The 14,417-nt window shown below is 39.7% G+C and overlaps 1 protein-coding gene across 1 annotated transcript in view; it reads right to left on the minus strand.

Moving 5' to 3' along the window:
- Positions 1–14,417, minus strand: part of GLDC (glycine decarboxylase) — a 44,280-nt gene that overhangs the window by 16,380 nt on the left and 13,483 nt on the right. The window contains exons 4-14 of the mRNA XM_017808122.1: positions 12,659–12,823; positions 10,586–10,663; positions 9,743–9,890; positions 9,260–9,456; positions 7,030–7,126; positions 5,945–6,050; positions 4,742–4,881; positions 3,903–3,983; positions 3,248–3,345; positions 2,679–2,763; positions 2,546–2,587 (exon numbers count right to left, since the gene is read on the minus strand). Of these exons, the coding sequence (XP_017663611.1) occupies positions 2,546–2,587; positions 2,679–2,763; positions 3,248–3,345; positions 3,903–3,983; positions 4,742–4,881; positions 5,945–6,050; positions 7,030–7,126; positions 9,260–9,456; positions 9,743–9,890; positions 10,586–10,663; positions 12,659–12,823 (1,237 nt within the window). The remainder of the gene's footprint in view (positions 1–2,545; positions 2,588–2,678; positions 2,764–3,247; positions 3,346–3,902; positions 3,984–4,741; positions 4,882–5,944; positions 6,051–7,029; positions 7,127–9,259; positions 9,457–9,742; positions 9,891–10,585; positions 10,664–12,658; positions 12,824–14,417) is intronic.

Raw genomic sequence — 14,417 nt, forward strand, 5'->3', positions numbered from 1 at the left:
TGCTGGAGGTTTGGAAGCCTCCACAGAGGGATCTGGACAGGCTGGATCAATGGGCCAAGGCCATCGGTATGAGGTTCAGCAAGGTCTAATGTTTACTGATTTAATGTTAACATTTTAGCTTTTTATTTTGGTAACTGGATTACACATTAAGATCTGAGTATTATGAAGAGATTATCCCCAAAGCTTAGAAATGACTTATAGAATATATTTGCCTCTCTCTCTCTCGCCGCCTTTTTTCCTTCTCAGCAGGTCACCAGGTCCATACTGATGTTTGAGCCCTGGGGTGGTGTAGAAGCCTAGAAGATGAGATGTCTCAAACACTGACAGCCAGATAGCTGTAGAGCTAACCAAAGATTGTTGGTTAGAGCACACTGTGTAAATGGGTAAGAAAGCACAGGATGCAGCTGGAGAAGAGGGCTATATGGAGGTAGAGCACCACATTCTTGGGACAAAAGTACTTGTTTTGGCTCCTGGAGGTAGGCACAACATAGTACAGCAAAAGCGCAGGAATTGATCCAACTGGGGGACGGGGGATCGAGACCACCGAAGACCTGCAAAGCCCTAGGACCCATTTCCAGAAACGTCTAGAAGAACAGGCTGTGCATGATAACTAATTTGCACAGACAGCAAGAAACTTATCTCCAGGGTAGGGAAAACCTATCCATGAAAAGGTGCCCCCACGAAGCCTGAGTGCACATGTGTCGCAGGACCCTGGACACCCCATCAGCTGGATCAACACTGGATCAAGATTAGTGATCATTCTTTCTTTGCACCTTTCTTCCACTCTTTCTCTCTCCCTCTCTCTAATTTCCCTCTCTCTCTCTCTTCTCTTCAACCTACCCCTACCACCATGGGCTTCTGCTAGAACATAAAAGACTAACACACCAATTTCCATACCAAGCGTAAGATTTAAGTATGTAAGTTTCTTTTGCAGACCCTCTGATTTTTGTTGTTCCTTTTTGACCATGAGCATCTGCAAATCTCTGGTGCTCCCTTCCCCTAAAGGGTGGGATGCCAAATTTCTATTGGCATTTCTGCGCCGTTGGGTCAAAATAACCCCAAGCAGCACTACAGGCTGAAAGCAGAGTGCCTGGAAAGCTGCCTGGAGGAAAAGTACCTGGGGCTGCTGGTCGACAGTGGCTGAACTCATGTTCAGCCAGCAGTGTGCCCAGGTGGTCAAGAGGGCCAATGGCATCCTGTCCTGTATGAGAAATAGTGCAGCCAGCAGGACTGGGGAAATGATCTTCCCCACTACTCAGCACTGGTGAGGCCGCACCTTGAATCCTGTGTCCAGTTCTGGGCCCCTCACAACAAGAGAGAAATTGAAGTCTCAGAGCATGTCCAGAGAAGGGCAACAAAGCTGAAGAAGGGTCTGGAGCACTTACGAAGTCTTATGAGTCTGGAGAGGATCAGCTGAGGGAGCTGGGGGTGATAAGCCTGGAGAAAATTAGGCTTAGGGGAACTTTACTGCTCTTTACAATGACCTGAAAGGAGGCTGCAGCAAGGCTGGGGTCTGTCTCTTTTCTCAGGTAATGACCAATAGGACAAAAGACTAAGATTGGATATTAGGAAAAATTTCTTCATAAAAAGGGTTAACAAACATTTGAACGGCCTCCTCAGAGAACTGCTGGAGTCAACAACCCTGGAAGTATTTATAAGATATGTAGATTTGGTGATTAGGAACATGGTTTAGTGACAGGTTAACAGATGGATTCAATCTTAAAGGTCTTTTTCAACTGAAATGATTTTATGATTTCCAGTAAACCTATTTTTAACATTCAGAATATGATTAAAAAACCTTAATTTCTCCTACTACATCACCTACCCTTTTTATAGAGCTGTAGGATCACAAGGTGAACAGAGAGGAGTTGTGTGGAATAGTACATAACATTCTGTTGCTACTAATTTTAATTAGAGGGAATATACAAGACAGAAAACAGTGAAAGGAGAGAGAGAAGGCAGTGAGAGAAGGGGGACAAAGGAAACCTAGTGAAACATCAAAGTGAGAATACAACAGGGAGAGAGCAGAAGAAGCTCATTCAGTCAAAAAGTCATTTGGTACTCAAACAGCCTAGCTGCTATCAGCTAGAAAAATGAAGATATCTGGGTACTCTTCACCATGGGGAAAAGGCAGGATATCCTAACAAATAGCAAACTGAAAACAAAGCATGACTCAGTCAGTCCCACCTGACTGTTTTCATATTTTGGAGGATTTGATTTTAAGATTTGTAAAGGAGACAGAATTAAGTACTGCAACACTGCATGAGGGAACAGGACTGTGATATCTCATTCCAAAAATTATTTTAATTATGTTATTCAAAATGGAGTCTCTAAATCCACTCACTCTCCTACTGTTGTTGCACTCCTACTTGTGCTTTTCAGAACCTTTTTCCCTGGCGGAAATGGGAGAGGATGGCTAGTTACTCCAGAAACTACCTCCTCAGCTGGAGTACTAACCAAGAGCAGTCTTTACTTCTCTACAATGACACTGGCTAGATAGTTTACTCATGTGGGTCTCAACTGAGACAGTATTATTGCTACTTACTGCAAGTTCAGCTGAACTATTGAGCTTCATTGTGCAGGACCCCTAAAAATACAAACACACTTATCAGTATTTATTGAAATACATAAAGATGTATGTAATGACCTAATTTTTTCTCTTTTTGGTAAATACCTACCAAAGGAATCATGCTGTGAACAAGGGAAATATCTTTGTTTTCTAATCTTTTCATGTACCGCACGATATTTGTCTCAGAGTGATAGCTGGAGAATACAAAATGTAGTGAAAAGGCAAGCAGATTAGCTATATCAGCAGCTAACACAGGAAAAAAACATAAATAAAACAGTAGGACTGAAGATAGCTATTAATATGTAATAGAACTGGCATTTTCAGCTTGCTAATAGCAACATGGATTAAAAATGCCTATTACCATCTCAGAAATGCTATCAGTAAATATGGAATATAAGGGCTCTAGTAAGTCTGCTGATACTGCATCCTCAAATAATAGCTTGCACAATGTAGCAGATTAGTGGAAAAACATATTCCCAATGTGACCATGAGTATTGCTCTGCTCATTTAAAATGAAAAAGATACCTAAAAATGCTACTAAATAGATTATTTCAGAGTAAGGAGAGACTATATGAATCCAGGTACAAAACTGTTCTCAACTGACTCCACTTCTGCTTTTGAAAGGAGACATTTTCAGATAATACCATAAAACACCAAATACACAGCAGTTTCACAAACCTGTTGAAAACCTGGTGTGTCAAAAATTTGGAAGTTCTCTTAAATGGGGTGCTAAGGATGCCTTTGGTTTCCTCACCCATACCCTCGGCAATCAGCTCCTTCAACACAGAGAAACAGGGAGTTAAATACTTTCATGGAAACTTTATTTTATCATAGTCAATTTCCATCAGAACTAGTTTATACTATCAGTTTACCTTGAGATTTAGTCAGCTTTTAGGGCAAAACCCCCCAACTTTACCAGCATACATACTTGTATATATCTAGCATGACAACAGCATTATATTAAAAATATGTACAGATGTCTCAGCAGACCTCATCTTGTAAGTATTGCTGCTAATTACTAATGACATGCAACAAAAATTCTAGTGGGAAGGGAATAACTTACCACCATGTCCTAACCCTCACAAAAGAAGTAATAGCCTAAATGCAAGGTGTCCAAGCTGACTGAAAGAACTAAGTGTCACAATTAGAAAATGGCACTGCATAAATCCTTGTTATCTAACACTGCCTTTTTCTTTAAGAGAGCATCTTAAATACTCAGTATTTAACTAATGGTCATCATGTAGACACCAAATGTCCCAAGGGCAGTTTTGCTTTTCATTAAACTTCTGAAACATTCAGATAATTTAAACTGTATGATCTCTTATGTACTTACAGAAGAAGACTCGCAACCAAAAATCCATAATATGTCATCTAGGTCTTTCTCATTTACAGTTTCATCAAGTGATACTCCAAGCTACGGATAAAAACGACATTAATTGTTGCTTTTAACTCAAAGCTGTTAATTCTAAGCACAGTATATTTGTTCTGGTCAAGAAAAATATTCCAGAAACACAGGAGGGAAAAAAAAAAGGGAAAAAATTCATCTACCCAATGATACATAAGTGTCACTCCATTTTACGTAATATACATAAATTTATTTTATTTACATAAAATTTTCCTATTCCTTCCTTTACCGAGCTAAACCATCCACACTAAATGGCTCACAAGCTTTGAGACTTGTGATCTCCCTTCTAATGCTTCTAAGTGTTTTCCACTTAATAGGAAAATTGCCCATTTTGCTATGACATCCCCTCCCCCATCCCAATTTACACAACACATTACACTTTGCCAAGAGTCCTTAGTGCCTACAAAAATGTGGTTTAGATTTCAGTCTGTCTTTAAACGGTGCCACAGGACCTGAATTCTGGATGTTATCTTGTATTTCTTCATTAAGTCTCTCTACTCTACCCCTTAATAGCATATTTGACATGAAACAATTAGATAATATTTTTTAAGAGGCATAAAATGAAAATACAATTATTATTTCTGGAAGTGCATCACTAACAAGTTCATTCTTTATATTACCTTTATAATTGATGGACATATCCGAGCAAGTTACAAGGCCTTAAATAATTTTGTTCTGTTTACCACATGTAATGATTAGAAACTTAATGAAGAAAAAGTCATACTACGAAATTTCTGAATTTATCAAAGGTTTAGAAAATTGCTTACTCTGCCATCACTATAAATCCGAAAATTTATCTTTCTAAGAGCTGCCCTGTTCAAAACCTCTTTGACCGAGCATCCACATGTTATCGTCAAGGTATCGAAGAACAGATCATGATGTAGTTTATGACCAGCTCGTCTGAGACCTATGAAAAACAGATATTTAATTCTCTACTGCTCACACAGTAACTGAATAACCACACCATCTATCTCATAAGTAAACGCTTTTACATAAAGCAAAGTATTATTCTCCTTGCGTAAAGATTAGCAAAATCACCAGCTTTTTAGGAAAACGTCACTGTGTATGAAATGCACCTAAATCAGACTCAGATCTAATCAATAATGAATTAATAATGAGTCTAGGCCAGATCCTTCTGATACATCAAATCTATAATACATACAGCAGCAGAGTTGGTATATAGATGGAATAAAGACAAAATCATAACACTGGAAAGAAAAGTTATATTATGTGAATGGATATTAAGTGTCATAGAGTTTGCCACAACAAAGTTTAGAGCCTTAGTGCTTTTCACAGTCGCAAAAGGTCTTCCAACTAAACTGGCAAATAAAACATGAATATTTGTGGCAATAATCCTTTAATTCCAAACATTCCAGTTTTGAGTAGCTCCTTCTGACAGCAATGATAGTCATACCAGTGGGAAAAAACCTACCAGGCCACACAGTCCGGATGCAATCGTTATTTTCTGCTATAGATTCCGTGCTTTCGGTTACCTGTTAAGCTTTGGGATTTCAGTGTTCATAGCAGCTACAGTACTCCACCCAACTTAACTGAAATCTTTCTATTGCTTTACTATCATCTATTACCTTCTTTTGCTATGTTATTAATACTCTGTGCAGATTTCTGTGTGTAAACCAGAATGGTCCAGTAAGTGAAGTAGCAGCTGGCAAATGGCATTTCAACAGTATCATCTAGGCACTCGCTCTGTAGTCTTCTGCTAGTTTCCCAAAGAAACAGAAGTAATGCCTGCAAGTTCCTATCACATAGATATCTATTTCTAGGGTGTCATTATGAGAAGTACAGAAAAATATCAGCAGTGAATTTTGTATTAAAATGAGTCCCTCTCTAGCTGAGAGAACATAAATCAGCTGGCAACACCTCCCTCGCCAGAAAAAGTTTACATAGGAAGATGTATTATTTAAGAAGGGGTAATGATTTTATAACAGTTTCTGTAAACATTAAATACGTACCTTCAGCCAAGATTAGAGTAGCATTGTGTACCCGTCTTGCAATATGCCTTAATCCATCAGACCCATGGTATATACCAAACATGGCTGACATATTGGCCAGAAGAGCCTAGGATCCAAATACAGTTTAGGACATTATTATTGTTACTGTCCCTGTTAGCAAAGGTTATTTCATGCTAGTTTACTGGAATGTTTCTTTAGCACCAGAGACAACCACATATCCTCAGCTGATGTCATAGCTGATTATGTGTTGCCAACAAAATAAAAGGAGGGAAGGGCAAAATACTTTTATGAAACTGTCAGCACTGATTATGAATTCAATGCGCTTTGAAATGTAACTGCGTTAGCAATTAACATGTGCTTAAATTTAACTACTGTAACAAAGATTTTTGAAGACTATCAAGTCCAGCCAGTCTCACAGGAACCATTTAGTAACGGTACAAAAAAATCATGGCATATGTCATTGATACTAAGTAATTAAGCCTGTTTTAATATTAACAAACTCTCCTCAAAATTTGGAACAATATTAAGAGCATAAGCAAAGCAACGGTAGGAGCAAAAAAACATTATGATGTTGTCTGGCTGAAGGTCTGTGGAGGCATGCTGAAGATAACTATTTTGGGTAATTACTCAGTTAATCATGGTGTTTTTCTCTTTTTGGTGATGTAACATTCACATCAAATCATATAGACAAAAATATAAGTTGTGACAATTTGAATGAGTTTTAGATTTTAAAAACTTATTTCTCTTGCCTTGAGTGAGAAATTTCAGATCATTGGAATTCCCTGCTATTTTATTATGAAATCTGTCTCATTTATAACACAGCACTACTCACTAGTGTTCATGCTACAAGACAGATGGACTCATGACACTGCAAGAATTGAGGACTACAGTTTTTATTAAAGGAAACGTATACTAATACTTTCTTTTCAAGCAGATCCATTTTTCAAAGGACTCAAAACAAATGCACAACAATCAGAATGTTTCGATGTCCTTAATTTTTCTAGCAAAAAATCCCAAAAGTAAAGCTAACTCAAATTGTTCAACTCGTTCCCTTCTAGCACTGAAAAGAAGGCAGTACAAATTACCTGTGCTGTGCAGATGTTGCTGGTAGCTTTATCCCTCCTGATATGCTGCTCACGTGTTTGCAAAGCAAGTCGGTACACTTCCTTCCCACTTGCATCTCTAAGTTACAAGCAAAAATGTTGCTTCTGTTACTTTAAAATTGCAGTAATTTATGACACTGGGCTTTATGCATGCTAGCCTGAAACTATTTATCTATCCTCAGAGACAGAAGGGTGCTGGAGAGAATAATGCATAAGTCAGGACAGCTGCGACACCAAACAGCAAGACTGAAGTCTCTGAATTTCTGTTTTCATCATGGCTGGTCAGGTGGACTATGCAGCTTAGTTTACCATCGGTCCATCTAGAAGAACTTTGACAGGGTGGAGAAGTGGGCTCACAGGAACCTCATGAAGGTCAACAAGGGAAGTGCAAAGTCCTGCACCTGGCAAAGAACCCCAAGCACCAGTACATGCTGGGGGCCGCCCAGCAGCTTAGCAGGAAAATCCCGGGGCTCCTGGAGGACATTAGAATAAACATGAGCCAGCAATGTGCCCAGGCAGCAAAGGAAGCAAATGGTATCCTGGGCTGCACTAGAAGTGTTGCCAACAAGGGAGGTGATCCCTGCCTTCTCTTCAGCCCTGGTGAGGCTTCACCTGGAATGCTGTGTCCAGTTCTGAGCTCCTCAGTGCAAGAGCAATACAGAGGAAATGAAGAGAGTCCAGTGAAGGACCACACAGATGCCAAAGAAACTTGGCCACCTCTTCTATGAGGAAAGGTTGAGACAAGAAAAGAGTCAGGGAGGACATCACTAAAGTACATAAGTACCTGCAGGGAAGATGCAAAGAGGATGGAACCGGACTTTTATCAGCAGTGCCCAGAGACAGGACCAACAGAAATGCACACAACCTGAAACACTGGCAGTTCCCTCTGAATATGAGGAAATGCTTTTTCACTGTAAGGATGACTAAGCACTGGCATAAGTTGCTCAGAGAAACTGAAGTCTCTTTTTGTGGACACCACCCTGGCCTACTGACTCTAGGCTGAGTCTGACCCAGCTTGACCAGGGGGTTAGACCAGATGCCCTCCAGAGAACCTGTCAATCATTCTGTGATTTTGTGATCAAAACCTTGAAAAAATTCATGGCAGAAAGATGCACTGAGGAAGTATCACAGCTTTTATCCATTTCAACTTTTTCTTTTCCAGCTTTCTTGAGATGCAGAAAGATGAAAAAAAAAATTACTGTATAAATTAAATATTTCTAAGCCTTATTGACAACTGTGAATGTTTTAGTTATTTTGAGTACTGAAGTACTTCTGAATAGCTTCTGTGGCAAACATATGCAGTCTTTCCACAGACAACTGCTTTGTATTTTAATTATTACTAGTTAGACATCTTGTCAAAATACAAGATGTCTGCATCACCACCAACAAGAATCAGAGGCAAGATTTTACACACTATTTCTCTGCTTTGTTTAAGTGAAACTAAAATTTGCACTAGATTAAGCTCCTTCTTATTTTGGAGGTTCACTGAATTTTCTACTTCTTTCCATTTGTGTTTTGTAAGAGTGCATGTTAGAGAAAAAAGGTATAACAGTACAGAATAAGTGGAATAAGCTAGCTTGCAAAGCCTCGTGCCATCACAGTGAATCCACTCTGCTTTTGGTTATCTTTCAATCCCACATTGCCACAAGCGTTACAGACGGTTCACAGCTTCATTCCACACAAACGGAATTCTTGACGCTTGCTTCCTCAAAACTGAAAGCAACTTCTATTCTCACAGTTTTCAAGAAAAATGTGTTTGGTACAGCACCATGGTCAGCTGTTGTTCAGCACAAGATGGTCACAGTGAGGTTTATTACGGTTTCTTATGCATTATTAAAATCTCTGAGGAGAGACTTTATTGCTCTCTACAACTCCCTGAAAGGATGTTGTAGTGAGGTGAGGGTTGGTCTCTTCTCTCAAGTAACAGGATGAGAGGAAACAGCCTGAAGTTGTACCAGAGTGGTTTAGGAAAAAGGTTTTCCCAGAAAGGGTTGTAAAGCATTGGAACAGGCTGCCGAGGGAAGTGATGGTGTCATCATCCCTGGAAGTGTTCAGAACACACATGGAGATATGGCACTACGGGACGTGGTTTAGTGGTGAACAAGGTGGTAGGCTGACAGTTTGACATGATGGTTTTGGAGGTCTTTTCCACCTTAAGGATTCTATGATTTCAATTTTCCCTGAAGGCACATGACGGCAAAGGAACCCTTACCTTGTAACGCCCACCATCCTGCCTGGCATCATTCTCACTAGATTTTCCTTGACAGCAAAGAATGCCGCATGGGGTCCCCCATAGCACAGTGGCACACCAAACCTCTGGGAGTTACCCAGGACAACATCCACCCCAAACTCTCCAGGAGGCTTCAGAATACAGAGAGCCAGAAGGTCAGTAGCACAGCAGGCGAGAGTCTGAGAACAGAAGTGCACAGATCAGTCAGTTCCTCTTCTGAAGAAACAGTGTTTGCCTGGGAGTTAAATTTTTAAATATGGCTTCAAACAGTTCCATATCACTTGCACAGAGCTGAAGCACATTGGCTGTAACGGCTGTACAACCGTGGATACAACTTGATACTGTACAACAGCTGTATCAAGTGGATGGAGCTGAGATAGTACCTCATGTAACATTTAGTTTCTATGAATATGGCTGTTTGACGCATCAGATTGTTATCAGTCAGACCAATAAGATTTACTTTACCCCATTTTGATGAGCTCTTTCAACAAGTTCGGAGAAGTCTTCAATCTTCCCTTCAGTATCCGGATACTGAAATAATACTCCACTGACATCCTTTCCACTGAAATCCATCTCATGGGGTAATTTGAGCTCAGTAATAACACCTGTATAACTGGAAACAAAAATATACAGAAGGCAACGTATTTTTACCACTTTACTTTGGAGCGATACTTAAGAAGTTTTCATGGACTTATATATGACTTTTTTTCTTTAAATACAGAGAGTTGAGCATGCTTTGTAGCACTAAACATTGAGAAAGTTTCATGTCATAGTATATAGTACTGAAGAATAACTGCATTTGACATCGCCTTTTGAAATATGGAGCAAAGCAAAGCAGAGGATGCATAAGATACTTGATATCAACATTTTGCTGCTTTAACATGTTTACCTTTGAGAACTAAGTCATATTTCTAGAAGATGATTACTGCAAATTGTAAACTTAAAATGGATCTAGCTTTCATTAAAAGGGAAGATTTGCTATCTAGGATAATTCATTTCCTAGTAAAAAATAAAAGACCAGACTGAATTCAACAATCAAATGTATTTGTGCAACAAATTAGGAGGAAAATTAAATATTCTCTTTTTATCATACATTTAGTCTTTTTTTAAACTATTTTAATTTCTTTGCAGTTGTATTTGAATGGAAAACTACAAGCAATGCCAAATGATAACAGATTTCTGCTTCTACTCTGCAAAAAAAGCATAATCTTACAGTTCAAAAATGTTAAGCATATGGTGAACAGGCACAGATGAAAAATGATTCAATGGAAGTGAAAAGATATGGTGGAAAATGGAGAAAAATATTACTTTGCTCTGGTTTGAACCACTGCTATAGTTTGAGGGTGGCATCGAGCATCTACATAGAACTTCCTTCTTTTGTTGTGTCTGTTGAAAAAAAGAAAAAAGAAGGGTTACATATCAAGAATATAGTTTCTCATGGAAATAAAATTAGCTTGTTTTCTACAAGTGTGTTTTACTATGTTAAAAGGCAGTTGTAAATATTGGTTACTGTAACCAGATTAAGTGTAAGATGGAATGAAGGTTCTGATACATTTAAAATAAGAAAGTTCATTTCAGACACTCAAATGAGACTCATACGTGACAAAAATTAAGACTACAAAGCAAAACAAGAAGCCACTTTCAGAAGCTGTGGGAATGCCTCCACACACACACTCTTTTAAAGGAATACAACTGTGGTCTTTAATACAGATTTTCAATGTTGCCCTGGATAAATAAACATGAGCCATCAAAGTAGTTAAATGGAGACTGAGAAGACATGGTATCTCTGACCACAGCAGTGGGGTTGGAACCAGATGATCTTTAAGGTCCCTTCCAACCCAAACCATTCTATGATTCTGTGATAAGACAATTCCCTACTTTTCTCTGGTAAACACAATTTTGTGTCAGACTGAGGCTTTGAACAAGTGAATAGCTACAAAACAGTATCTGCTGCATAACCTGCTTTCTGACACACAGCGCTACAGTGGCCTCCAATCATTCTCATAGTCCATTTCATTTGCAGGTCCCTTTCAAATGCCCCTACAACAAACATCCTTGAAAGCAGATTTGGATATACCAGTAACAACTTCACTTTTGTCAACTTAGGAACAACTTTTTAAACACTAATGGAAAAAGACAATGCACATCTTCAATTTTCATGGACACAAGAGATTCATGCCAGAGTCTGTTAGACTACGTGATAAAAGGTCCTCTGCGCTCCCCTCAGATGCAATGGCAGGTGAGGGAACCCAAACAACACCCTGTTCCTACTGCTCCCAGGCCCTTTACAGGGAATGTCAGCCCAACTGAGACCCATCTCCGCAAGCGCAGAGGAGCAAAGAGGCTGCAAGACAGGTGGGAACTGTTAATTATTTAATTAAACCAAACAGACACACCCTCTGGGTGCCACCCCCCACCTGGGGATGCATGAGAGAACATTTTGGGATTGCAAGGGCTTACTATGAGATGTTTAGAGGAAAAAGAAGAGAGCTAAGTGTTTCGGGAGCAACAAGTGTAACAAAATAGGAGTAAGGGGATAAACTAGGCCAGTCTCATACAAATATTGGGTGGCTGATGCACTTGCACCCAACCTGTGCAGTCTGTCTCTCTTCTTATTTTAACAATCAGCCTTTCTGATTCCTTTCATGAATGAGGGACTCTGTGTGTGTGTGTGTGTGTGTGTCTGTCTGTCTGTCTGGATGACAGCAAATGGAATAGTCAGACCAAGGAGGATCCACATGTCCATAACACAGTAACTGAAGTACCAGTAGCTGGGCTGGTACCACAGGCAGAGTAAGTACACTCTTTGCAGTATGTCCATGTGTTTCTTGTAGCAGGGAGCCCAGAGCTGGGCACAGCACTGCAGGGTGTGGACTCACCACAATGAGGAGAGGGAGGGATCCCTCCCCGGCCTTCTAGCAGCACTCCTCCTGCTGATGCAGCCCAGGAGACTATTGGCCTTTTTGCCAACACTGCTGAATTGTGTTCAATATGATGTCCCACAGGACACCCAAAGGCCATTCCAGCAAAGCTGCCTTCCAGCCTGCCAGCCCCCATCACGTATCCCATACGCCTGGGGTTGTTCCTCCCCAGGTGCAGGACTTGGCACTTCCTCTTGTTGAGCTTCACAAGGTTCCTGTCACCCTCACAAGGTTCCGTTTTCTCCAGCCTCTCAAGGCCCCTCTGGATGGCACCATGACCCACTAGTGTATCAGCTGATCCTCTCAGTTCTGCATCATCAGCAAGTTTGCTGAGGATACAGTCTGCACCATCATCCACATCACTGATTGGCCCCACTGTTGCCCCTGGGGTATGCCATTAATTACTGTCCTCCAAAATTACTTCCCACTGTTGATTTAACCATACATTTAAGCATAGTACCTGTGACATAACTGCATAGCTTCTGCAGCTGCTGTCCCCTCATCCAGCAAAGATGCATTAGCCACATCCATTCCTGTGATATCACACACCATAGTCTGGTAATTTAGCAGGCTTTCCAGCCTGCCCTGGGATACCTCAGGTTGGTAAGGAGTATACTGGGTAACCCTGTAAGAAAATAAGTCTGAGTTTGGGTCTAGGAAAATAAGTGTGTAACAGAATTATGCCAATATATAACTGCATTATGCCATAGGAAAAACAAACAGTAAAATGTAATTCAGTAACATGAAAGCTTGTTAGAAAAAACCAACCTTTTTCTGTTGTTCTGTTTTGTTCTGTTGTTAAAAAACAACTGTTATTTTTAGACAACTGTAATTTTTTACTGTCCTGGAAGCCTGAGAGTAGTTTATCTTCTGGTGTTGAACTGGCTTTTTACAGGAGAATAATTTCATCTCTCCATTTTGAAAAGAGATTACTTTTAAAACAGAGGTGTGAGGGCATCATGGAGAAGGGACAGGGTAAGTAGGTGTCGACTGTGGGAGAACTGAATTAACAATATCCAAAAGAGAATGCTTTATTCAATCATATCTAGGTATGACACAATGTTTCAACGCTGTTTCTGAAGCCTTTTACTAGTCATATTTTCCCCACTCTTCTGGGAAGAAAGACACTTGGCATTTCACGGAATCAAGCTCAGAAATGTGCAACTTCTTGTGCAATGACAGTTTCCATATATCTTAGTGGAGGGAAGTGAGACTGATGTAAGTTTTATCTGTTTTCACTTGGCAAATAAAACAGTAGTGACAAAATAAGCAAATCCTTTGAAAACACAAGAATCAAAGGGAAATGCTTCATTGTAACAGTCCAGAAAACAAAGCAGCATGGGTCCAGGGATGAAAGGCAAGAACAGAGGTCAGGCTCTCCTCTCACTGCTGGAAATTTGGTCACTGGATTCCACAGTGGTTTGGGACAGACTTTATGCCAGATTGAATTTAGTGTAGCAGCCAGAAACAAGTGGTAAGTGGGAACACTTGTGGCCTCTGTTTTCTAGCAGTGGAAGAAGACAGCACTTTTTTTCCTTAAAAGGCTGGTAGCAAGCCTAGACTTTCAAAAAATGCTTATAAGTTAAGGTATAAGCTTTAAAGAAGCTCAAATCATGTAAAGTCAATAGAAGGTGAATAACAAGGATTTTTAAAGAACAAGGTGGTATAGAGCAAGATGAGAGCAGCAACAAAATAGTAAGGCGAGACAGAAAGTAGAAAAAAGACCTGAAGAGAATGCAAAAGCTAGAAGGCCATATTCAGTATGTGATTTCAAAGTGTAATACGGGATGTACATGTATTTACTGTCTATTTAAATTATACATCTGCTCAAAATATTCACATATACTATTCAGTACAGTGGCAGAAAGCAATAGCTATGTATTGAATACATAAACATTGATGATTTTCCCCAAAATTGCAGTTTTTTTCTCTTTTTTAGCCAACTCTAACACTAAACTAATTATCATCATATGACTACATAGTTCACAAATGAGACCATGTCCTAGGTTTCATGCAACATTGCTAATCCCAACAGTATTTTTTTTTTCTTCACAGCTGCTAAGTCCAGTGTTAAGTTTGGAAGTATTAAGATTCACTTTCTGAATAGTCCCTGCCCACTCAGTTCTCACCAATAAAGAGTTATTCCAAACACCTTTGCATGCACAATGACTTTTGCTGCTTAAAAAAAGAAAGAAACTCCTCTGGAGTTGAGGTTAACA

This window comes from Lepidothrix coronata, unplaced genomic scaffold, assembly GCF_001604755.1.
Source record: "Lepidothrix coronata isolate B3197 unplaced genomic scaffold, Lepidothrix_coronata-1.0 Scaffold22, whole genome shotgun sequence".
Lineage (NCBI taxonomy): Eukaryota > Metazoa > Chordata > Aves > Passeriformes > Pipridae > Lepidothrix > Lepidothrix coronata.